At 47.0% G+C, this 26951-nt stretch overlaps 1 protein-coding gene across 1 annotated transcript in view; it reads right to left on the bottom strand.

The window, feature by feature from the left end:
- C20H7orf50 (chromosome 20 C7orf50 homolog) overlaps positions 1-23938 on the bottom strand; it is a 237553-nt gene extending 213615 nt beyond the window's left edge. Inside the window, exons 1-2 of the mRNA XM_060260539.1 lie at positions 23660-23938; positions 18752-18872 (exon numbers count right to left, since the gene is read on the bottom strand). Coding sequence (XP_060116522.1) covers positions 18752-18844 — 93 coding nt within the window. The 5' untranslated portion in view covers positions 18845-18872; positions 23660-23938. The remainder of the gene's footprint in view (positions 1-18751; positions 18873-23659) is intronic.
- Between the last annotated feature and the right edge of the window lie 3013 nt (positions 23939-26951).

Genomic DNA, 26951 nt, shown 5'->3' with positions numbered 1-26951 from the left:
AGCCACCATCCCTCCCTAACACTTATGAGGCTCTCCAGGTCTCAAGCTGAGGTTTTTCACACCTCTTTTCCTGGACCCTTTTTTGGAGATGCCAGGGATTGAACCTGGGACCTTCTGCTTCCCAAGCAGATGCTCTACCACTGAGCCACCGTCCCTCCCCCTAAATGGCAAAGACAATGGCAAACCATCTCTGCTCATCTCTTCCCACGAAAGCCCCTTGCTGGGGTGGCCATAAATTGGCCGTAACTTGACAGCATGTACGTACATACGCGCAAGACAATGGCGTCACGTCTCAAGAAGGACTACAGTATATTGTTATAATCTCAGCATTTTGTTATATTGTTATAATCTTAGCATTTCCTTCCAGGATGGAGAATAAGGCTCACGCCTAACTTCCCCTTGGCCACTCTATTGAAATGTTTCAGTCTGAAGAAAAGAGGAACTTGGCTAACCCTCACGTTAAAATCATGCAGTCTCCTTTGGGCTTAGACCCCTGGACTTCGACCTCTTCACATAGTTGTCACCCATAGGCTGCGAGGGCCTGAGAGCCTCGAAGAGCTGCTAGAGGAGGGGGAAGGGAGGGAGGGAAGCAACAATACTCCAGACGGACCCAGAGTGGTCAAGGGTCTTTGCAAACAACAGCAGAGAGGATCCGGGGTACTCTGCGGTAAGCTGAAGAATTTCCCAGAAGTCTAGGCAAAGCACAAGAACCAAAGTTCCCTTGTGTTCCAGAGAGTAAAGGACTAATGTATTTCCTTAAAACTGACTTCTGCTGCTAGGTGCAAGAATTTTGGTGACTTCCTGTGCAGTTTACAAACTATTGACATGTGGAATTCACTGCTGCAGGAAGTGGCGGTGGTTACAAGTATAGATAACTTCAAGATAGGATTGGATAAACATGTGGAGCAGAGGTCCATCAGTGGCCCTTAGCCACAAGCTACTGACGGAACACTCTGTCTGGGGCAGGGATGCTCTGTATTCTTGGTGCCTGGGGGGGGGAGAGTTCTGACCTCGCTAGTGGACCTTCTGATTGCACCTGGGTTTCGGCCACTGTGTGACACAGAGTGTTGGACTGGATGGGCCATTGGCCTGATCCAACAGGGCTTCTCCTATGTTCTTATGAGACACAGAGTGTTGGACTGGGTGGGCCATTGGCCTGATCCAACATGGCTTCTCTTATGTTCTTATGTGACACAGTGTTGGACTGGATGGGCCACTGGCCTGATCCAACAGGGCTTCTCTTCTGTTCTTATGTGACACAGTGTTGGACTGGAGGGGCCACTGGCCTGATCCAACATGGCTTCTCTTATGTTCTTATGTGACACAGTGTTGGACTGGATGGGCCACTGGCCTGATCCAACAGGGCTTCTCTTCTGTTCTTATGTGACACAGTGTTGGACTGGAGGGGCCACTGGCCTGATCCAACATGGCTTCTCTTATGTTCTTATGTGACACAGTGTTGGACTGGATGGGCCACTGGCCTGATCCAACATGGCTTCTCTTCTGTTCTTATGTGACACAGTGTTGGACTGGAAGGGCCACTGGCCTGATCCAACATGGCTTCTCTTATGTTCTTCTGTGACACAGAGTGTTGGACTGGAGGGGCCATTGGCCTGATCCAACATGGCTTCTCTTATGTTCTTATGTGAGACAGAGTGTTGGACTGGATGGGCCATTGGCCTGATCCAACATGGCTTCTCTTATGTTCTTATGTGACACAGAGTGTTGGACTGGATCGCCCTTTGGCCTGATCCAACATGGCTTCTCTTATGTTCTTCTGTGACACAGAGTGTTGGACTGGAGGGGCCACTGGCCTGATCCAACATGGCTTCTCTTATGTTCTTATGTGAGACAGAGTGTTGGACTGGATGGGCCATTGGCCTGATCCAACATGGCCTCTCTTATGTTCTTATGTGACACAGAGTGTTGGACTGGATCGGCCTTTGGCCTGATCCAACAGGGCTTCTCTTATGTTCTTATCTGACACAGAGTGTTGGACTGGAGGGGCCACTGGCCTGATCCAACATGGCTTCTCTTATGTTCTTATGTGACACAGTGTTGGACTGGATGGGCCACTGGCCTGATCCAACATGGCTTCTCTTATATTCTAACATGTGAAGCTGCCTTATACCAACTGCCTTAGTCCATCAAAGTCAGTATTGTCTCTTCAGACTGGCATTGGCATTCCAGGGTCTGAATCTCAGAGCGGATTGCAATCTCCTTTACCTTCCCGCCCCCCACAACAGATGTCTTGTGAGGTAGGTGGGGCTGAGAGGGCTCTCACAGCAGCTGCCCTTTCAAGGTCAACCTCTGCCAGAGCTATGGCTGACCCCAAGGCCATTCCAGCAGGTGCAAGTGGAGGAGTGGGGAATCAAACCCGGTTCTCCCAGATAAGAGTCCGCGCACTTAACCACTACAACAAAAGGGCTCTCTTCACATCACCTTCTGCCTGATACTTTTCACTGACAGTGCCAGGGATTGAACCTGAGACCTTCTGCATGCCAAGCAGATGCTCTACTCCTGATTCACAGGCCATTGCCATTCAGTGCCAAACTTTGAGGCTTCCCCTTATGCTAATTTTTTGGGACCAGAAACCAATACTCAAGGACAGAAACATAAGCACGCATGCTGACCATGTAACTGACACGCATGTGCATGACACATACAAATGTGGATCCAATCTTCCTTCCTGGTTACCATTTCAGGTTTATTTTTAAGGCCAAGCGGGTAGTTTTAAATACATATTCCCCCCTCGCAAAACGTTATTACTGGAGAGTTTGTTTAGCACAGGGGTGGCCAAACTGCGACTCGGGAGCCACATACGGCAATTTCACAGGTATTGTGTGTGAACTTTCTCCCACCACCCTGTTTCCTGGTTTGAAGAAGGCATTTGTCTCTTTAAATCACTTCTCCAAGCCAACCCAGCTGGCAGCTTGGATAATGCAGTTAAAGTTGCTTTCTTTCCATCTCCACCTCCTCATATATTTTCCTTCCTTCCTTCCTTGCTTCCTCTTCCTTCCTCTCTCTCTCTCCCTCCCTCCCTTCCTTCCCCTTCTTCCTCTCTCTCTCTCTCCCTCCCTCTCTCCCTCCTTCCCTTCCTCCCTCCCTCTCTCTCTCCCTCCTCCTTCCTTCCTCCCTCCCTCTTCCTTCCTCTCTCTCTCTCTTTCTCTCCCTCCCTTCCTCTTCCTTCCCCCTCTCTCTCTCTCCCTCCCTCCCTCTCTTCCTCTTCCTTCCTCTCTCTCTCTCCCTCCCTCCCTCCTCCTTCCTTCCTCCCTCCCTTCCTCTTCCTTCCTTCCTTCCTCTCTCTCTCTCTCTCTCTCTCCCTCCCTCCCTCCCTCCCTTCCTTCCTTCCTCACAAGGTTGTAGAATAAAGTAGGAGTCCAGTAGCACCTTCAAGGCCAACATATTCAGAATGTAAACTTTCGTATGCATGCATATTTCATCAGACAATGGAACGGGGTACAGTGAGCAGAGCTACATGTAGCTGCAAAGCATTCTTAACCACTGCCCACCATCTATATGTAGCTCTGCTCACTGTACCCCATTCCATTGTCTGATGAAGTGTGCATGCATACGAAAGCTTATCTCGCGAATCAAACTTTGTTGGTTGTAAAGGTGTTCCTGGACTCCCGCTTCGTTCTATTGCTTCAGACCAACTCAGCTACCCACCTGGATCTACTCACAAGGTCGTGTTCGTGTGGATAAAATGGAGGAAGGCAAAAGCATGCACCTTACCTTGAACACCTTGGGGAAAGGCTAAGATAAAAGAAACACTTGCGATTGTCGCTGCAATAGTAACGACGACAACCACCACCAGCACTACTGCCGTTATTATGTTGTCATCGAAGGCTTTCACGGCCGGAGTCCATTGGCTGTTGTAGATTTTCCAGGCTGTGCGGCCGTGGTCTTGGCATCGTGAGATCTGACGTTTTGCCAGCAACCGTGACTGTGAGTTTTCTGGGTTACACCTCTGAGGACGCCAGTCACAGTTGCTGGCGAAATGTCAGGTCTCATGATACCAAGACCATGGCCGCGCAGCCTGGAAAATCTACAACAGCCAACTACTACTACTATTAGTAAGTTTGAGTTCTGTGGCACCTGGAAGACCAATAGACTGTAATTCTGGGTATAAGCTTTTGTGTGCACGCACACTTTTTCCGATGCAGACATCACATACTGAAGAAGTGTGCATGCACATGAAAGCTTATACCCAGAATTACAGTCTATTGGTCTCCAAGGTGCTCCTGAACTTAAACTGATCTATTGCTTCACACCAACATAGCTACCCACATGAATCAATTATCATTATTGTTATTTCATTTAAAACATTTCTTAGCTGCCTTTCTACCTTGCGGGATTCACACGTTGCTGCTTGATCGTTAAGATCACAGGAAGAAGGCCCTCCTGACTGTCCCAATCAAAGAGGCTCACGTGGTGGACACACGAAAGAAGGTCATTTTGGTGGCAACCCCACAATCACAGAGCATCCTGCCTAGGAAGGTACCATGTGCCCCCCTGAGCCCCTTAGCCCACCCCCAGGGCTCTTCCCCCTCAATGTCCCATTGGCTGTTTTGTAGCTGTGATCCAGCCCACAGTCCATAACACCACCATTTCACACTCCTGATTTCTGACCCATGTTCCCTCTAAGCTGCAGGGTTTTGTGAGCAAAAATTCTACTTTGTGAGCTACTGGCATTAAAGTTGTGAGCTCCTGCATCAATTAGTTTGCTCTGGGGCCATTTTCCCCGAGCTAAGACAAAAATGTGTGAGCTGGAGGCTAAAAATCTGTGAGCTAGCTCGCGCTAACTCAGCTTTTTTCTTCCAGGTAGACCCCTAAGTGCAAAGCGTTTTAAAAGCTCGCCAAATAACACAACGTATTTTTTGTTGTTGTGATGGGGGGGAGGGGGGGGAGCGGAATCAGCAATATTTGTACAGTTGGGAAGGAGGGGGAGATGTCTTTGAGATGGCTTTGCCCGGCATCTTTCCAAGACTGTGAGGAGCCAATGCTGAACCAGCAGTGTGCTCTGTTCTACCCCCACCCCAAAGCCGTCTGCTGAGCTGGGCTGTTTGTGGAACAATCGGGAGTGGTCCAGGCACAGTTTGCTGGTCACACGGTGAGCCAGTCCCCAGAGGATCGCAGGAACACAATCACTCTGACAATGGAAAGTGCGATAAGTTCCAACAATATTAAAACTAACGCTTTGTTTTTCCTGCAAGGGAAGGGGGGGGGCCACTATTGTTAGCACGGAGATGCTACAAGGAAGCAAAGGTAAAGATGGCAAGGGTCCCTCCGTCGTGGCAGAAGAACAACCTGTGAATTTCGGCTCTCTGCAAAAAGAAACCCGGAGAGGGGGAAGCACAGTTTGAAACCAGCCGCCGGGCAGCCAAATGACAAAACCAGAGAGCCTGCACATGCAATGCTGCTTCAAAGCGATGCTTGCAAAAAGGAGGGTGCTTTGGGGCTTGTCCTGGTCTAAAGGAGAACACCAGGGCTTCAGCTGTCATTTAGGACCTGGGTGGCCAAACTTGCTTAACATAAGAGCCACACAGATTAAATGTCAAATGTTTGAGAGAGGAAACATGAATGTCGAAGGAAGGAAGGAAGGAAGGAAGGAAGGAAGGAAGGAAGGAAGGAAGGAAGGAAGGAAGGAAGGAAGGAAGGAAGGAAGGAAGGAAGGAAGGAAGGAAGGAAGGAAGGAAGGAAGGAAGGAAGGAAGGAAGGAAGGAAGGAAGGAAGGAAGGAAGTCAAATAGATGGGGAAAGGTAGAAAGAAAATTGTTCTCCAAGCTGCTGGCTAGCTTGGCTTGGCAAAGTGATTTAAAGAGAGAGCTGCCTTCTCCAAGCCAGCTGACGGGGGGGGGGGGCTCCGAGAGCCACACAAGATGTCTGAAAGAGCCACATGTGGCTCCCGAGCTGCAGTTTGGCCACCGTGATTTAGGACTTCGCATATGTGATGTAGTGCTTTAGATGTAGTGCTCTGGTTTAGATGGCCAGAATAGGATCTGGGAGACCCTGGTTTGACCCCCCCCCAAAAAAATCTGTCATGGAAGCTTGCTGGGTGACCTTGGGGAAGTCACAGACTCTTAGCCTAACCCACCACACAGGGTTGTTGTGAGGATAAAACAGAGATGAGAAGAACACATAAAGCCATTCTAGGCCCCTGTTGGGGAGAAGGGCGAGGTGCAAATGAAGGAAGTAAATAACTAACACAACTCCCAGTTTCAATCCAGACGTCTGGAAGAAAGCCGAAGAGGAATACATGCCGTTCAGGAGAACCGAACCCTTCCGTTTTCTACCCTGCTGCCATCTCCTCTCTCCCCACCGAGGGATGTGCCAATGCCAGGGGCTAAGAATAGACAGGGCCGTGCTGAGCCAGCTGCCCTGACTGGCAACAGAGGAGAGCTGCCAATTCGACTTTGTTCCGAGGAACTGAGACAGCACAGTTCCATCTTATTATCTCAGGAGGCTGCCTGGCGGGCTGTTAACAAGCGGCTTCAGTGGTGAAATTAAGGGATTATTCCATTTTATAAAAACAAAACAAAATTCACCATTAACATGTCAACAGCCTCAACAGAATTCCAGTGCCCAGCTTTAGACACACACATATGAACATATGAAGCCGCCTTATACTGAATCAGACCCTCAGTCCATCAAAGTCAGTATTGTCTTCTCAGACTGGCAGCGGCTCTTCAGGGTCTCAAGTTGAGGTTTTTCACACCTATTTGCCTGGACCCTTTTTTGGAGATGCTGGGGATTGAACCTGGGACCTTCTGCTTTCCAAGCAGATGCTCTACCACTGAGCTACCGTCCCTCCCCAATGCAATTTCTTCCCCAAACTACCACTTTCTTTAGATGTTTCTCTCGCTTATTCCTGATATTATTTCCTCTGGTGAGAGCCAGTTTGGTGTAGTAGTTAACTATGCAGACTCTTATCTGGGAGAACCGGGTTTGATTCCCCATTCCTCCAATTGCAGCTGCTGGAATGGCCTTGGGTCACCCATAGCTCTCTTATCTGGGAAAACCGGGTTTGATTCCCCACTCCTCCACTTGCAGCTGCTGGAATGGCCTTGGGTCGCCCATAGCTCTCTTATCTGGGAAAACCGGGTTTGATTCCCCACTCCTCCACTTGCAGCTGCTGGAATGGCCTTGGGTCACCCATAGCTCTCTTATCTGGGAAAACCGGGTTTGATTCCCCACTCCTCCACCTGCAGCTGCTGGAATGGCCTTGGGTCAGCCATAGCTCTCTTATCTGGGAGAACCGGGTTGGATTCCGCACTCCTCCACTTGCAGCTGCTGGAATGGCCTTGGGTCACCCATAGCTCTCTTATCTGGGAGAACCGGGTTTGATTCCCCACTCCTCCACTTGCAGCTGCTGGAATGGCCTTGGGTCAGCCATAGCTATCACAGGAGTTGTCCTTGAAAGGGCAGCTTCTGTGAGAGCCCTCTTAGCCCCACCCACCTTACAGGGGGTCTGTTGTGGGGGGAGAAGATATAGGAGATTGTAAGCCGCTCTGAGTCTCTGATTCAGAGAGAAGGGCCAGGTATAAATCTGCAATTCTTCTTGATATTTTACTTTGGCTATGAACAGAAATTAAGATTTTTCGCCATCCAGACACAATTTTCTTCTCTGACCCACTCCAACATATGAGTTTTGTCTGTCTCACCTTAAGAAATGTGCACAGACAAACACAGAGAGTTGAAAGCTCCCTTTGAAAAACTCGCACATGTTCACACAGTCCGTGTAACATGGCCCTGAGAAAGCCATTTGAACATTTAGACACCCCATATGGATGGCCTGTGGTGTAGAGTGGTAAACTGCAGTACTTTAGTTCAAGCTCTGCTCACGACCTGAGTTTGATCCTGGCAGAAGCTGGGTTCAGGTAGCCAGCTCCAGGTTGACTGAGCCTTCCATCCTTCTGAGGTTGGTCAAATGAGTACCCAGCTTGCTAGGGGGAAAGTGTAGATGACTGGGGGAGGCCAAGAAAACGTTGTGATGTGACATCACCCCATGGGTCGGTAACGACTCTGTGCTTGCACAGGGGACTACCTTTACCTTTTTACACCACTTTAGATGTGATATAAAATATTCCCATCCTGCTAATACGGTGCATTTGGCCTTTATTTGATTGATTTAATTCATTTATACCATGCCTTTCTCCCCAATAGGAACCCAAAGCAGTTTATATTTTCTTTTTTTTTCCTTTCGTCTGTTTCATCTTCACAATAACCCTTTGAGGTAGATTAGGCTGAGAGGGAGTGACTAACCCAAGGTCACCCAGCAAACTTCTGCAACAGTGTGGGGATTTGAACCTGGGTCTCCTGGTCTAGCATTCTAACCACTACACCACACTGGCTCTCAGGCTTTCCTTCCTTCCCTACCCCTGGCAGCTTCTCCCTCGGAAAAGCTTTGCACTACCTTGTATGGTTGGTCTTTACTTCATTTATACCCTGCTTTTCTCCTCGAAGCAGCTCTCTCCACCCCCCTCTCTATTTTATCACACCGACCCTGTGAAGTGGGTGTGGCTGAGAGCATGAGACTGGCCCAATCGCCTAGCGAGCTTCCCTGGCAGAGCAAGGATTCGAACTTGGCTCCCCCGGTCCTAGTCAAAGCTTTAATTCTTTATTTATTTTTATTTACTTTAAATTTGTATGCCGCCCACTCCAAATAACTCACTGCACCAAGCTTTAGCCCGCTACCCACCATGAACAGGACTCTGGAATATCTGCCTTAAAAAGGAAATTTTGGAACTGGCTTCGTGATACCTTCGCTCCTGAGACACAGGGGCTGCGATCACACAGACTAAATAGTGCACTTTCAATCCACTTTCAGCGCACGTTCCAATTGGATTTTACTGTGTGAACTGGCAAAATCCAGTTGGAAAGTGCATTGAAAGTGGATTATTTAGTGTGTGCGCCAGAGTGAGCTGAGAAATCACCCTCCTCTCCTGTCTGATCTCCCAACTCACAAAGGGCCAAAGTTCCTTGGTTCTGTCACCAGCTTTGGGTGCGCCCGTGAAGGCTGAGCGCTGCTTCCTGCCTCTTTGTCCCATGCGCTTTTGGCTTCCAGGGAAATCCAGGAGGGCTTCTGGCAGTACAGGCAGTCGCTCACAACTTTAATGCCAGTAGTTCATGAAGTAGAATTTTTGTTCACTCCACAGCTCAGAGGGAGTCCTGGTGCCCACCGCCTCACCTGGCAGAGCAGCTCTGTTTCACAGGCCCTGCAGAATGATAAAAGGTCCCGCAGGGCCCTGATCTCCAGTAGGAATTGATTCCACTGAGCCAGAGTCGGGGCTGAGGCTAGGAATACGTCCTTTGGGTTGGACCTGCCTCCACATCACAACCCAGGTAATACTTGGAGGTCTCCCACCCAAATACTAGCCAGGGACAAGACTCCCTCTAAGCTGTGGAGTCTTGCGAGCAAAAAATTCTGCTTTGTGAGCTCCTGGCATTAAAGTTGAACAAAGCAGGAGTCAAGTGTCACCTTTAAGACCAACAAAATTTTATTCGGAACATAAGTGCTTTTAGAACACTTGTGCTTTTAGCACACGAAAGCTTACATTCTGAATAAAACTTTGTTGGTCTTAAAGGTGCAACTTCTGCTTTGCTCAACTGCTTCAGGCCAACACAGATGCCCACTTGGATGACATTAAAGTTGTGAGCTACTGCATCAATTAGTTTGCTCTGCGGCCATTTTTCCTGCCGTTTTACATAGATGATAGGATGACAGGATGACAGGATGATAGATAGATAGATAGATAGATAGATAGATAGATAGATAGATAGATAGATAGATAGATAGATAGATAGATAGATAGATAGATAGATAGAGGATGGATAGATAGATAGATAGATAGATAGATAGATAGATAGATAGATAGAGGATGGATGGATAGATAGATAGATAGATGATAGATAGATAGATAGATAGATAGATAGATAGATAGATAGATAGATAGATAGATGATAGATGGATAGATAGATGATAGATAGATGATAGATAGATAGATAGATAGATAGATAGATAGATAGATAGATAGATAGATAGATAGATAGAGGATGGATAGATAGATAGATAGATAGATAGATAGATAGATAGATAGATAGATAGAGGATGGATGGATAGATAGATAGATAGATAGATAGATAGATAGATAGATAGATAGATAGATAGATAGATGGATGATAGAGGATGGATGGATGGATGGATAGATAGATAGATAGATAGATAGATAGATAGATAGATAGATGATAGATGGATAGATAGATAGATAGATAGATAGATAGATGATAGATAGATAGAGGATGGATGGATAGATAGATAGATAGATGATAGATAGATAGATAGATAGATAGATAGATAGATAGATAGATAGATAGATAGATGGATGATAGAGGATGGATGGATGGATAGATAGATAGATAGATAGATAGATAGATAGATAGATAGATAGATAGATAGATGGATGATAGAGGATGGATGGATGGATAGATAGATAGATAGATAGATAGATAGATAGATAGATAGATAGATAGATAGATAGATGATAGATGGATAGATAGATGGATAGATAGATGGATGGATAGATGGATAGATGGATAGATGGATGATAGATAGATAGATAGATAGATATATGATAGATAGATAGATAGATAGATAGAGGATAGATAGATAGATAGATAGATGATAGATAGATAGATAGATAGATAGATAGATAGATAGATAGATAGATAGATAAATAGATAGATAGATAGATAGACAGACAGACAGATAGATAGATAGAGGTGGAAAGAAAGCAACTTTAACTTTAAATGAATTTTCCACGTCCCTGGCTGGCTTAGCTCGGAGAAGTGATTTAAAGAGCCAAATGCCTTCTCGAAGCCGGGTGATGGGGGCTTTGAGAGCCACACATTATGTGCAAAAGAGTCACATGTGTCAAGATGCATCTTGCCATTTTTGGCCACTCCTGCTCTAGAGCCACTGCCAATCAAAGTAGACAATACTGAGCTATATGGGACAACGGTCTTGACTCGGTGTCAGTGTTCCAGTGTTTGCCCCTTTCATTCCCAAGCACGTAGCACGCCTGAAATCCTGTTTCTTGGGGGAAGGGGGAAGCAGATCAAGCAACAGGAGAGAGAAGCAGCCTAATCCACCCATGAGTTATGCACATTCTCCAGCATGCAACTTGGGATCCTCATAAAGAATCCATGGATTCTCATGGGAAGTGGCCAGATTCGAAAAGAACTGCAAGAAAACATGCCTTCTGCGATTAAAACTCAAGCAGGGAACAGGGTTATATCAGCCAAATATTTTTGTCACAAATATGTCACATCTTAAGAATACAGCACTGAAAACAAAAACAGAACCCCCCCCCCTTTTTTTTTTAATCCAAGCTCCTTGCAATTTGAACTTAGCCTAAAGACAATATGGACATGTCTGAACAGAAAAACCCAAACTACAGCACAAGAATGATACAGACGATATAGCCATCCTGTCAGTTGATGCCCGACGAAGAATTCCTAACCTTTTCCAAACATGGCTAAACAAGTACACAAAATATTGTGTTTATACCAAGAACAGTTGGAGATGCAAGCTTTCTGCCTGGGAAAACCATTTTCAAAGTAGGAACTGTTTTCCCAGCTGCGAATATGCTTTCCTGGGAAATTTGTTCAGGCCTTTATAAAAATATTCAAAGGAATGCAAAAATTATTCTGCCTAATCGACGCATGTATGTGTTTCAAATTCCTTGCACACTTGCTGGAAACTGCTGGCCTTTTCGAAGGTTGCATTAACAAGGACGCTGCGCAATAACAGATAAATGAAACCGTGGTGCCAACCGATGTAGCAAATGAATGCAGGATTACCTTAATCCCTGCTAATAGGAAGCAGGTTCCCTCCACTGCATGTTCACACAACCCTGATTGTCTTAAGCCGGGTGCTGCAGACAACCAATGTGAAAGGGAGAAATATGCCATAAGAAGCTTCACGGCTTCAAGAGCAGAGATCCATCAGTGGCTGCCAGCCACAGGGTATAGATGGAACTCTCTGTCTGAGGCAGTGATGCTCTGTATTCTTGGTGCTTTGGGGGGGGTGGGGCAACAGTGGGATGGCTTCTAGTGCCTTGGCCCCACTGATGGACCTCCTGATGACACTTGGTTTTTTTGACCAGTGTGACACAGAGTGTTGGACTGGATGGGCCTTTGGCCTGATCCAACATGGCTTCTCTTCTGTTCTTATGTGACACAGAGTGCTGGACTGGATGGGCCTTTGGCCTGATCCAACATGGCTTCTCTTCTGTTCTTATGTGACGCAGAGTGCTGGACTGGATGGGCCATTGGCCTGATCCAACATGGCTTCTCTTCTGTTCTTATGTGACACAGAGTGCTGGACTGGAAGGGCCGTTGGCCTGATCCAACATGGCTTCTCTTATGTTCTTATGTGACTCAGAGTGTTGGACTGGATGGGCCACTGGCCTGATCCAACATGGCTTCTCTTATGTGTCACAGAGTGTTGGACTACATGGGCCATTGGCCTAATCCAACATAGCTTCTCTTCTGTTCTTATGTGGCACAGAGTGCTGGACTGGATGGGCCACTGGCCTGATCCAAGATGGCTTCTCTTATGTTCTTATGTGACACAGAGTGTTGGACTGGATGGGCCACTGGCCTGATCCAACATGGCTTCTCTTATGTGTCACAGAGTGGTGGACTGGATGGGCCACTGGCCTGATCCAACATGGCTTCTCTTATGTTCTTATGTGACACACAGTGTTGGACTGGATGGGCCATTGGCCTGATCCAACATGGCTTCTCTTATGTTCTTATGAGACACAGAGTGTTGGACTGGAGGGGCCACTGGCCTGATCCAACAGGGCTTCTCTTATGTTCTTATGAGACACAGAGTGTTGGACTGGATGGCCCATTGGCCTGATCCAACATGGCTTCTCTTATGTTCTTATGTGACACAGAGTGTTGGACTGGATGGGCCACTGGCCTGATCCAACATGGCTTCTTTTATGTTCTTCTGTGACACAGAGTGCTGGACTGGAGGGGCCACTGGCCTGATCCAACATGGCTTCTCTTCTGTTCTTATGTAACACAGAGTGTTGGACTGGATGGGCCACTGGCCTGATCCAACATGGCTTCTCTTAGGTTCTTATGTGACACAGAGTGTTGGACTGGATGGGCCACTGGCCTGATCCAACATGGCTTCTCTTCTGTTCTTATGTGACACAGAGTGTTGGACTGGATGGGCCACTGGCCTGATCCAACATGGCTTCTCTTAGGTTCTTATGTGACACAGAGTGTTGGACTGGATGGGCCACTGGCCTGATCCAACAGGGCTTCTCTTATGTTCTTATGTGACACAGAGTGTTGGACTGGATGGGCCACTGGCCTGATCCAACATGGCTTCTCTTAGGTTCTTATGTAACACAGAGTGTTGGACTGGATGGGCCACTGGCCTGATCCAACATGGCTTCTCTTCTGTTCTTATGTGACACAGAGTGTTGGACTGGATGGGCCATTGGCCTGATCCAACATGGCTTCTATTATGTTCTTATGTGACACAGAGTGTTTGACTGGAGGGGCCATTGGCCTGATCGAACAGGGCTTCTCTTATGTTCTTATGTGACACAGAGTGTTTGACTGGAGGGGCCACTGGCCTGATCCAACATGGCTTCTCTTATGTTCTTATGTGACACAGAGTGTTTGACTGGAGGGGCCATTGGCCTGATCCAACAGGGCTTCTCTTATGTTCTTATGTGACACAGAGTGTTGGACTGGATGGGCCATTGGCCTGATCCAACAGGGCTTCTCTTATGTTCTTATGTGACACAGAGTGTTTGACTGGAGGGGCCATTGGCCTGATCCAACAGGGCTTCTCTTATGTTCTTATGTGACACAGAGTGTTTGACTGGAGGGGCCACTGGCCTGATCCAACATGGCTTCTCTTATGTTCTTCTGTGACACAGAGTGTTTGACTGGAGGGGCCATTGGCCTGATCCAACATGGCTTCTCTTAGGTTCTTATGTGACACAGAGTGTTGGACTGGATGGGCCACTGGCCTGATCCAACATGGCTTCTCTTAGGTTCTTATGTGACACAGAGTGTTGGACTGGATGGGCCATTGGCCTGATCCAACATGGCTTCTCTTAGGTTCTTATGTGACACAGAGTGTTGGACTGCATGGGCCACTGGCCTGATCCAACATGGCTTCTCTTAGGTTCTTATGTGACACAGAGTGTTGGACTGGATGGGGCATTGGCCTGATCCAACATGGCTTCTCTTAGGTTCTTAAACTCTTAAACTTCCAAAGATAAAACTATGGGTGGACTTTGGCAACTGGGAGATCTGCTATGAATTGGAATAATACAGAGATCTGCTCTGTATCATTCCAATTCAATTCCAATTTATTATGGTCAATTGACCAGCAATAACAATATACCAAATCTCAATCACAGACCACAATTCCCGACAACATAAAAGCATTCTCGTATTCATATGCGCTGTATTTTTAAGTACCAACGGATGATGAGAGGAATGAGAGGCAACTTCCTCAACCTGTTCTTTTCTCTGGTCATTTTGTGACCACCACCCCTCTTCTGGCACGCCGCACAGATGATGATGGGTGCACCAAAAAAAGACCAAGGGGGCAAAACAGGCTGGTGAAGCTGAGGCTGCTTTCTCACCCACTCCGTGAACCGTTTGGAAAGGCTCAGACCAGCTTGGCAACCCTGGAGAAGATACGGGAAATATGTCAGGGTGGTTACCGTTGCCCCCCACGTACATTCTTCAAAGAAACTCCTCCTAAGCATGGCAGGTGGTGGGGGGGGGAGAGAGACCAAAAATGTACAGAGAATTTTCCTAGAACTGTTAAGAGGGTGAGTCTTGTGAGAATTTTGATGGCGGCAAGGGAAGGCAAACTTTATGGGGACGCAGAGCCCAGAAAGTTTAGGGTTTTGTAGTGTTTGACTGGAAGACTTCAGGACAGCAACACTCAGGTTAGGGACACTGCTGCAAGCAAGGTTGCCTCACTAGGAGACTGGTGGCCTTCATCTCTGATGATGACTCAAGGGCAACCCATTGCAGGGAAGGGATTTCTAAAGGTACACTTAACTGTTCCTAGATCCTAGTGAGAGGGACAAGATCGAGATTGTGGTAATCCGTAGGAAACGTCCCAAAAAGGAGAGGAGCAGCGACCCGGCTCCACCCAGAGAAACTGCCCAGCCGAGCACCTATTCCATGCCTCAGTGGCTGAGCATCTGCTTGAAATGCAGAAGGTCACAGGTACAATATCCAGCTGAAAGGATCAAGTGGGAGGTGATGTGAAAGACCTCCACCTGAGACTTTGAGGAGACAAAATTCTAAAAAAAAATAAAAAAGTTTAAAAGTTCATGAGGGGAACCCATGTACTTCTCCTGCGAGTTACAGCATCTTTTTTCCCAGAAAAAAAGAAAGCCTTACATGAGACCACCACAAAACAGCTACAGATCAACAAGGATTTTGTTAGCTAACTGGATCACTTTGAACAATAAAATTTGATCCAAATCCATCTGCAAGAGCTTTGGCACCTGATATTATAAAGTCAGAACTTCCAGTAGCCCAAAACCATAACAGTGTCTTGACAGACTGAAAAAGCACTTCCAAGAAATGCCTTTCATTGTGTTTTTAAAAACAGAGAAAGCACAATTACCAGTTCTCTGTAGGAGGAGCCCTGTGATATCAGACCAAAGGTGGGTCAGACCTCACATCTGCAACTACACAAAATACAAAACTGCATAAAATACAACAAAGGAAAATATAGTGGAATGTTCTCCCACCCACCCAATAAATCATAATCACACCTCAAGTTAACGGCAGTCATCACTGAAGAAGAAGAAGATGAAGATATTGGATTTATATCCCGCCCTCCACTCCGAAGAGTCTCAGAGTGGCTCACAATCTCCTTTACCTTCCTCCCCCACAACAGACACCCTGTGAGGTGGGTGGGGCTGGAGAGGGCTCTCACAGCAGCTGCCCTTTCAAGGACAACCTCTGCCAGAGCTATGGCTGACCCATGGCCATTCCAGCAGGTGCAAATGGAGGAGTGGGGAATCAAACCCGGTTCTCCCAGATAAGAGTCCGCACACTTAACCACTACACCAAACTGGCTCTCCTACACCAAACTGGCTCTCACTGCTAACGAGAGGCCTCAAATCAAGAGTCTGAGGTTAGTATAATCAGAATTTTATATCAGGTCTTGAATTAGGTTAACCTTTTCACAGCCAAACAACATTCTTTATACTAGAAACCGTAAGAACAACTTTTGGTTCCCTAGGTCAGTGAAACACATCAGTGACAAAACCACCATTATCTCTTCAGGCATTCATACACTCCAGTTGCGTACCCTGGAAGTTCTCAACCTCTGGCGTTTAGCATGTGAACTTGTAGAAAACGATATCACAAAAACCTCCGGTCAAGCTGTTTGCCCTTCTCTGTTTGGCGAAGGCCACGACTTCACCCCGACAGGACAGAGGAGGCAGGGGGCATAAGAGGAATTTCCTCTCCTCTCAGCGGGACTGGTCTTCGTGTCCTGCTAACAAGAGCCAGATTGTGGGACTCAAGAAGAGCACCAAAGGGCCGCTTCGCATAAGATGTTCCTTTGTTTGAGGAGAGGGGAGAAATATGTACGGTACATCATAACATCTGAAGTGCAGTACAAGTGTTTTCCCACTGGGGAATGCAAAGCGATATATAAGTTTTCAGTCCTTTTAACGTCTATGTCTCAGCAGTGAGATGCACCTGGAGAATTTTACGCAGTCCAGGAACTATTGATGGCCCAAGTCTTTACCGAAGTCTGAGTTGTTTCAACTGGGAGTGTGACAGAACCGGCCCAATTCGACCTTCAGAGCCAGTCCCGTCAACTCCCTTTTGGGTTGCCAACTCCTGGAGGGAGCTATCCTTCTTCCTGCCACTTGGGCACGCTGCCACCTCCTGATCAATTTAGCGGTTCCTGACTGAGAGGAACAGGACTCCCAAGCTTGCCGGTTCTGAGGTCTGGCCTCAAGGTCCTCTGCCAACCCAGCACCTGGTTATCACAGAGACAGACCAAAGTCCTTTTCTGGGATGCCCCTGGAGGATTGGTACCATTGCCAACTGCATGCCTTCCCCCTTCCCTGGACTTTCTTCTTACAGTAGCGTGGTCTAAGGTGGTTAGGGGAAACGATGTGGAAACTAAGGTGGTACTCCACTCTAAACAAACATGACATTTATTTACAACATACACTATTTACTGGCATTTTTAAAATATGAACAGAAGCAACAAATCATAGTACGGAAAAAAATGCTCCTTCTCTCCCTATTATAGTACTTGCCCTCACTGAATGACCTAGTCTCAGTCTGACAGAATTTCAAGCTTCTCTCTCTGATTTCACAGATGCCGTCTGCAGTTTTATCGGCACAGGTATGAAAAACGCCTACGCCTGCCTGCAGTGTAACACATTAAGCCTGATGCTCTACGAATGTTACTGTATGTTAGGTGTGCATTCTGTCAACATGAACGATTGGGGTAGATTCCTGAGTGCACGCTAAAGATCAAGATTAAAGACAACTGCTCCTTATGACAACGAGGTATCTGCCACAGCAACCCCCCACCCCAGTTCTTTCCGTTTGTTTTCCACTCAATAAAACAAAAGACGCTGTCACACAAGTTAACAACACAAGCAAGCCCAATTTATCCATTATGTCATATATGGCCTGGGACCCGCCTACCTTCAGGACTGCCTCTCCCCATATGTGCCCCAAAATCTCCTTCACATTCCCAGACTGAAAGAAGTTCGATCGTCCACCACTAGAGCCAGATCATTTTCGACAATAGCCCCCGCTCTGTGGAATGCCCTTCCCGAAAACATCAGGGCCCTGCGGGACCTGCCACGGTTCTGCTGGATCTGTAAGACCGAACTATTTAAGCTTGCCTTCAACAGTAAAGGGGAGGTAGCAAATGTCCCACAGCACAGACAATCTCACTGGACAAATATAGATATTCAGAAACATCGATGTGCATCTTGGATTTTATGGTTAAAATGTGTGGAATTGATTTTATTATATACTGTTTTTAATATTCAGTAGGTTTTTAACTGTTGTTAGCCGCCCTAAGCCCGTTAGGGGAGGGCGGGATATAAATTTGATAAAATAAATAAAAATACGCACAGCGCCTGAGGCCCACAATGCTTTGAGGGGCCCACAAACAATGTTTTAATTTCTTTTAAAATTAGAGAAAACCCCCAAACTTTTAAAGTTGAAGAAAATGTTTAATCTTTTCCCACGTCAGGAAAAAATGAAATCAACATTTAAAGTTACATCAAGATTCATTTTAATACCGACGTTATTATGGTGGGAGGGGCCCATGAAAGCAAAAGTGCCGAGGACCGCCCCCCTCCAAAGTCATAATGGAGCCCTGAATGCATGTGGCAGGGCATTTGCTCTCCTATCGCCTGCCCCTTGGCAATATATCTTTGTCATTTTCTAGTCTCAGGACTGACATCTTTCTTGCTTTATTTTTATTTATTTTAGTATATTTCTATTCCGCCCATTTTCCGTAGGGCTCAGGGCGGAGTCCAACATACGACAAAACAATAAAATACGATAAAACATTTTATAAACAGACAACAGCACTCAGAAAACTTTACCGTATCATCACATACTGCCCAGCCTGGCTGTCTTGAAGACACAACAACCACTCCGTAAATGGAACGACGTCATTTCCATCCACTCACCTCGGCTTTCTGTTTCTTCAAATCTGGTTCATTCGCTGATGGATCCTGTTCTGCTGCCGTGAGACGCTTTGTTTTTTTCCCTTTCTTCTTCATGACTGCACTTTCTCTGTTATTTCTCTTTCTGAAATAAACAATTGAAAGAAGTTTGTGTTTTGTGTGTTGTTTTTAAAAAGATGTTAATTACCAACTACGCATAGGGAAAACAGCAATGGTCTCTTCTCCCTGAGATCTTCAGTAAGCTAAACAGAAACACTGGAGCTCTCAAAGGCCACAAAACTGTCTTAGGAAAGCTGGTCTAGCATTACTGATCTTCTCACTGGAGAACCCATTATAAACGTTCATGGCTTTAGATCCAAGTGGGCAGCCGTGTTGGTTTGAAGCAGTAGAACAAAGGAGGAGTCAAGTTCACTCTTAAAACCAACAAAGTTTTATTCAGAACGTAAGCTGTTGTGTGCTCTAAGCACACTTCATCAGACGAGGAATCAGGTGCGGTGAGCAGAGCTACATATAGCTGGTAGGCAGTGGTTTAGAATGCAAAATGGTACAAATTTAAGATCCAGTGAGGGACGGTGGCTTAGTGGTAGAGCATCTGCTTGGGAAGCAGAAGGTCCCAGGTTCAATCCCTGGCATCTCCAAAAAAGGGTCCAGGCAAATAGGTGTGATAAACCTCAGCTTGAGACCCTGGAGAGCCGCTGCCTGTCTGAGTAGACAATACTGACTTTGATGGACCAAGGGTCTGATTCAGTATAAGGCAGCTTCATATGTTCATATGTTCAATGACAGGATAGTAAAATTAACAAATTGAGCAAACCTTTGATCTGGGTAGCATGAGTACGCGAAAGCAATAAAATAGCAATATGTAAAAATGTGAGAATGTCTGTCAATCACTCTACAGCAGGGGTGGCGGACGGTAGCTCTCCAGATGTTTTTTGCCTACAACTCCCAGGCTGGGGCTGATGGGAGTTGTAGGCAAAAAAAAAAACATTTGGAGAGCTACCGTTGGCCACCCCTGCTATAAGCCTGGCTCAAAAAGAGGACATTAGAAGTTTTTCCATCCAACTAATTTACCTTTTAACGTGTAACATACATACAGTTTGCCATATGGCTTATGTTCTGAATAAAACTTTGTTGGTCTTAAAGGCGCACTCGACTCCTAATTTGTTCCGCTGGTTCTTCCTATATACACTTATTTATTTAAAATACTCATAGTCTATCCTCGTCCCCTCAAAAAAGCTTAGCGCAGCTGTTACGCTGGCTAAATGTAACCTCCGAGTTCAGGAGCTGTGTACCGCTTCGCAACCCACACTCGAGGCAGGGGGGCTTTGAGTAATAATAATAATAATATAATCATAATAATAATAAAATTTTATTTATACCCCGCCCTCCCCGCCAGGGCAGGCTCAGGGCGGCTTACAGGGTGTGGCAAAAGCCATATTGAACAATAAACAATTATACATTACTATACCATTTAAAATTTACCATTAAGTTTACATAATATAAAAGTCTAAAATCAATCTAAAATAATCGCATCTTTTCTTGTGTGCTCTTCCGGGGTGGGGACAGGATGCTAGCCCAGGTGGAACACTGAACTGATCCAAAGCTTCTTTGTTTGAAACAGAGGCAGGCCGGGTTTACATAGACAAAGCACAGAAGGGCATTCTGGCCCTACGTGAGATAACAAAGATGGAAAGAACACGGATGAATGAGCCCTTGATAGTACGGCTGTTGTTGTCTGCTGCCGCAAGGCCTTGTGAAGGTCTTGTTTAAACGGATGTGGAGATGGAGCTAGGCCTGAGGTGTCTGGTACTGCGCAGGTCAATCATTTGAGATTATTTACAGGAAACTGAAAAGAAGCTCTCCAGCGGTGCCTAGCATATAAGAGCTGCTGTGGCGTCCTTCTTTAGTGTCAATTGAGATTCCCCAGCTCTGTCCTGGAAGCTCGCTGGGAGACCTTGCTCCTGTCACATGCTCGCCGCCTAACCTACCTCACAGGCTCATTGAGAAGATGAAATGGAGGAGAGATGCGAGAAAGATGTGGGGAGAAAAGTGGGGGATAAACAAAATCAACACATAAATTGTATCTCACCCTACTTTCAAGGAATTCGTAAAAGCTTACACAGCTCTCCCCTCTGTCCTTGTCCATTCAGAAACAATAAAGCAAGGACAGGCCAGCAGTACGGATTCGCCAAGAAAATACGAATCAGAAAGTTAATCTGAGATTAATCTAATTAATCTGAGAATTAAGAGAGGCTGAGCCAATACAGCACATTAGTTTCAATTTACAGGAAGTAAACACACTTTTAAAAGTACCTCAGGTGAATTTCTTACAACAAATGCCTGTACTAAAACATTTCACTAGGGAAAAATAAATCATGGTTACATTCAAACAAAAGCCAAGCTTCGCATGGAAATAATTTTTAGTGGGATATTTGTAAAAGTTTAAAGAAAATGCCAATGTGCTTCCCTTGCAGCACATAGCTTTTAAAAAAACTTTCGCATAGCATGTATTTCTCTGGCGGTATTTCAATTTAACAAGGGGAAGGCCCTTCAAACTGTCAACATGCCAATTCTACCACACCCACAATTTAAGCCTGTGAGATGCCATGGCTGCACACTCATCCCTTCCAACTTTGCGTGGAAGTCACTGGGAAAACCTTATATTACTTGCTAGTTCCATATCAGACTGGGGGTCGCAACCATTGCTCCCTCTAAGCTGAGTTAGCGCAAGCTAGCTCACAGATTTTTAGCCTCCAGCTCACACATTTGTGTCTTAGCCCAGGAAAAATGGCCCCAGAGCAAACTAATGTAAGCAGTAGCTCACAGCTTTAATGCCAGTAGCTCACAAAGCAGAATTTTTGCTCACAAGACTCTGCAGCTTAGAGGGTACATTGCTCACAACATCCCTTTCCATCCTTGGGAGAGGAGACAGAGAAATAAGAAAAAGGTGCATGGCCACACTGACCCATGCAAAATCTGAGTAATACTTTTTTGTGGCTGACTTCTGGCAGCTCCATAGAGTTTTCAAGGTAAGAGACAGGTTCAAAGGTGGCTTGCTATTGCCTTTCCTCAGCACAGCAACCCTGGACTTCCTTGGTGGTCTCCCATCCAATACTGACCAGAGTTGACCTTACTTAGCTTCAGAGATCTGACCAGATCAGTCTAGCCTGGGCCATTCAGGTCCTCTTTTATTAGGACCAACCCAACGGACACAAAGCTCTGTGCAGACTCCAAGGGCTGTGAACTGCGCTTGGAGAGCCAGTTTGTTGTAGTGGTTAAGTGTGCAGACTCTTATCTGGGAGAACCGGGTTTGATTCCCCACTCCTCCACCTGCACCTGCTAGCATGGCCTTGGGTCAGCCATAGCTCTGGCAGAGGTTGTCCTTGAAAGGCCAGCTGCTGTGAGAGCCCTCTCCAGCCCCACCCACCTCACAGGGTGTCTGTTGTGGGGGAAGGAAGGGAAAGGAGATTGTGAGACGCTGTGAGACTCTGTCCTTGAAAGGGCAGCTGCTGTGAGAGCCCTCTCCAGCCCCACCCACCTCACAGGGTGTCTGTTGTGGGGGAAGGAAGGGAAAGGAGATTGTGAGACGCTCTGAGACTCTGTCCTTGAAAGGGCAGCTGCTGTGAGAGCCCTCTCCAGCCCCACCCACCTCACAGGGTGTCTGTTGTGGGGGAAGGAAGGGAAAGGAGATTGTGAGACGCTCTGAGACTCTGTCCTTGAAAGGGCAGCTGCTGTGAGAGCCCTCTCCAGCCCCACCCACCTCACAGGGTGTCTGTTGTGGGGGAGGAAGGGAAAGGAGATTGTGAGACGCTCTGAGACTCTGTCCTTGAAAGGGCAGCTGCTGTGAGAGCCCTCTCCAGCCCCACCCACCTCACAGGGTGTCTGTTGTGGGGGAGGAAGGGAAAGGAGATTGTAGGCCGTTCTGAGACTCTGTCCTTGAAAGGGCAGCTGCTGTGAGAGCCCTCTCCAGCCCCACCCACCTCACAGGGTGTCTGTTGTGGGGGAGGAAGGGAAAGGAGATTGTGAGCTGCTCTGAGACTCTTCAGGGTGGAGGGCGGGATATAAATCCAATATCTTCTTCTATCTTCTTCTTCTTCTATTTAACTGGACTTCATGAAAAGCATCACAAGGACTTTTTTTCCCCCGTGTCTGCAGAAATAAGCACCTAGTGGGGTACAACCCCCCTTGCAGCCTCAGCGTTTTTACTTCCACACTACCTATCTCCAGGAAGCCTAGCCACACTTCCTCGGCCACTCTGTATGGTTGCCAGCCTCCAGGTGGGGGGCTGAATAGGGTTGCCAGCTGTGTACTGGGAAATAGATATTTTGGGGGGGTGCAGCCAGGCGCTTTTGGGGGTGGAGCCAGGACCAAGGGTGTGCCAAGCACGATGGAACTCCAAAGGGAGTTCTGGCCTTCACATTTAAAGGGACAGCACACTTCTTCTCCGCATTGGAAATACTGAAGGATAGGGGCACCTTCTTTGGGAGCTCATAGAATTGGACCCCCTGGTCCAATCTTTTTGAAACTTGGAGGGTAATTTGAGGAGAGGCATTAGAAGCTGTGCTGCAAATTTGCTGCCTCTACCTCAAAAAACAGCCCTTCCAGATACCCACAGATCAATTCTCCATTATCCCCTATGGGAACCGGTCTCTATAGAGAATAATGGAGTGCCCAGCAGACATTTCCACCACCCACCCACCCCGCAATTTCTGACGACCCTGAAGCGGGGGGAGAGCCTCCAAACCGGATATCCCCTGCCCCCACCTGGGGATTGGCAACCCTAAACTCTCCAGTGGCAGGGAGTTCCATAAGCTTGAGTGGAAAAGGTCCTTTCCTTTTGCGCCTCCCTCCCCTCATCCCACGAGGGATGAAGGCCCGAAAGGAGTGTCCCACCCACCCCTCAAAACCCACCTCAGGCGCCTTCCTCTTCTTCTTCCTCCTCCTCCTCCTCGCTTCACATTTCAACTCAGCCCCTCACTTGGCGCCTCAGGCCCCCCTCGCGCCGCCATTGGCTCCCCAGACAAGCGCCCGATCTCTGACTGGGCCTCGCCGTTGTCAATGATACCTGTAGAGCCAATGGGAGCAATGGGCAGCTGTCGAGCCCCGCCCTCCGCTCGCTCCGGCGTCTGCTTCCCCTCAGCGCGTCTTCTCCGCCTGAGCTCCGGCGGAGGGGGTGTGGCGCCTCGTGATGACGACTCCAATCGCGACGGGGAGGAAGGGAGGGGGGAGGGAGCGCGCGAGGCGGTTGACGGCTCCCTATTGGCCGCCCGGCCCGATTCTTCTGGCGGCTCGTGGGAATGACGTCAGCCCCTCCGGCTGGACTCTCCCGGCCTCGCGCAGCAGGATGCGCAAAACAGGGACAGGCTCTCGCCGGGCACAAAAAGGAAACGGAATCGGACACGGGGAAGTGGAACGAGGGGGGGGTGGGTTACCAAAATGTCCCTGTTTCCCAGTAAGCAGCGCTGTGGTGCTTAGTGACAGCGTTGGATGTGGGAAACCGACCTAGGTTCAATTCCTCACCCATCATGACACATTCACTAAATTGCCTCGGGCCACTCACTCGCAGTTTTGCCTGCCTGCCGTACAGTACAGGGTAGTTGTGAGACTAAAACTGCAGGAGGGGGTTTTGATTGGACGACCTTGGACATGTTACTCTCAGCCTCGCCTACCTGGCGTTGTGAAGGTTAAAATGGAAGGAATAAGATTGCATGCTAGCTAGAGTTGCCAACCTCCAGGTGGTGGCTGGAGATCTGGGATTCTCTCCAGCCTACAAATCAGTTCCCCTGGAGAACGTGACTACTTTGGAAGGTGGACTCTATGGCATTTAAACCCCAAGCCCCAACCTCCTCAGGCTCCAGCCCCCAAATCTCCAGGTTATTTCCCAACTTGGAGCTGACAACCTTAGTAAAAAGGTAAAGGTGTGTGAGCACCAGTCGTTTCCAACTCTGGGGTGACGTTGCTTTCACAACGTTTTCACAGCAGACTTTTTACAGGGTGGTTTGCCATTGTCTTCCCCGGCCATCTACACTTTCCCCCCAGCAAGCTGGGGACTCATTTGACCGATCTCGGAAGGATGGAAGGCTGAGTCAACCTCGAGCCGGCTATCTGAAAACCCAGCTTCCACCGGGGATCGAACTCAGGTCGTGAGCAGAGCTTAGGACTGCAGTGCTGCAGTTTTACCACTCTGCGCCACGGGGCTCTTATGGCAACCTTAGTGTCCCCCCCCCCCCCCAAAAAAAAACTTGGAGGAAGAAAGGCAAAATAAACTTAGTTTCAGAATTCTGAAGTCTAATCCAATGTGCATTGTTTATTAAATATTAGAAGCAAGGTTTTTAGATTTTGTAATTTTTTTCTACAAAAAAGCCCAGCAGGAACTCATTTACACATTAGGCCACACCCCCTGACACCGTTCAGATTGAAGTGGGCAGTCAGTTTGAGTCCAGTGGTGCCTTTTAAGACCACCGGAGTTGTATTCAAGGTATAACTTTTTGTGTGCATGCACACTTCTTCAAATGCAAGAAGTGTGCTTGCACACAAAAGCTTATACCTTGAATAAAACTTCATTGGTCTTAAAAGTGCCACTGGATTCCGACTTCTTTCAGTAAGGTTTATGTTCTCTTGGTGCCCGCTAGATTTCTTTAAGAAACTCAGCAGTTGTGAGAGCAGTCTTTTTGGTTTGTTTATCCTCTTGCTCTACTGCATCAACATGGCTGTTTTTTCTTTATGTGGTTGTATTGAAGAGTAGTAAAAATTCTCCAGAATGTACAGCCTGCCAGCTTTTTACAGGTATACCTTGCAAACTAGGGTTTCAGCATCGAATAAGACCGCTAAATACAACTGCCAAGATTATGGGAACGCAACGAGTTCCCAAATATTATATAGACATCTTACACTTTTCAGCAACATATAGTAACAATATTTGACCATTATTCCCTTCCATGTTTTTAGGACTGGAAAGAAGAAACAGAGAGCAAGACAAAGCGTAGAGCCGTGTAAAATTATTCCTGTGGCTCCAAATAAGGATTCAAGAAATTGTAAAACGCTGAGAAAGTTGTATTAAAACCACCTGTTACTAGGTGTGTCCATTTGTTTGCTGTAGATTTCAGTCTTCATCTGTACCTGTGGAAGTGACTTGCCTGTTGAACGAATATTATCAGTTCCTTGGGGACCGTTGGGATTGTTTTAAAAAATTCACCACAGGAGCAAGAAAGAGTGGGTGCTAAAAGCTCCACCACAGGGAATAAGAGAGAAGGGACTCTATCCAAGAGGAAGTGAGGATTTTTCGTGAGCCTGTGCTGTTATTGCATGGAAGTGAATATTGGTCAAATAAATAGTTACTATGTGTTCTAGATTTAAAAGTGTGTAAAATGTCTATATAATATTTAGGGACTCCGCCAGCAAGACAGCATATTTTATTTTGTTCAGAAAATTAGGCCTTGCTTCTGGAACATTCTAAACCTCACTAATCCCTCTGAAACACGTACATGTAGACACTGCAGTAGATGTGTTCATCTACTGCAGTGTCTACGTATGTATGCATTTATTCACGATATAACCCAAAGTAATTCTGTAGAAACTGTTCGTATCAAGTATTTGACTGCTATGTGGTCCTTTCTATGTAGTTAGAATTCCTTTAATGGGTCCAGTAGGGTCTAGATTCAGGGGTCCCCAACTTGAGGCCCTTGGCTGCCATGGCACCTTTCCACAGCACCTTTCCACCTCCAAAGCCCTGGGAATTCCCCAAGCTAGAGCCGGAAGCCCTATCATCAGTACCAACAGCGGCATTAAAGAGCTACTGTACAGATGCATTCTCAGTCCAAGTAACTGTACTTGGTGTTATTTCACCCCACCCTCTCAAAGTTTGGGTGTTAGAGTACCAGCAGCAGGACACTCCACCACCACGCTACAACAGGTTTCAACTTCTGGTTCTTAATTAGCCGCTATAACTATTGCAGTGTTTTTCAATAGTCTTCCTGTTTGGTACCTAACATGCCTTTTAAAAAAATACCGTTCAGCACATTCCATCAACTCAAGATGGACAGCCCAGACTAGCCTGATCTGGGAAGGTAAGCAGGGCAGTATTTGGACGGTAGACCTCTGAGGAATACCAGGGACTTGACAGGGAGCAGGGGTCCCAAACCCACGTCGTGGACCAGTACCGGTCCGCGGCCTGTTAGCAATTGGGCCATGAGCTGTATAATTT

The sequence above is a fragment of the Heteronotia binoei genome, chromosome 20 (genome assembly GCF_032191835.1).
Source record: "Heteronotia binoei isolate CCM8104 ecotype False Entrance Well chromosome 20, APGP_CSIRO_Hbin_v1, whole genome shotgun sequence".
NCBI classification, from domain to species: domain Eukaryota; kingdom Metazoa; phylum Chordata; class Lepidosauria; order Squamata; family Gekkonidae; genus Heteronotia; species Heteronotia binoei.
The sequence above is the reverse complement of the archived record's forward strand: the minus strand, read 5'-3'. Positions and strand labels throughout refer to the sequence as shown.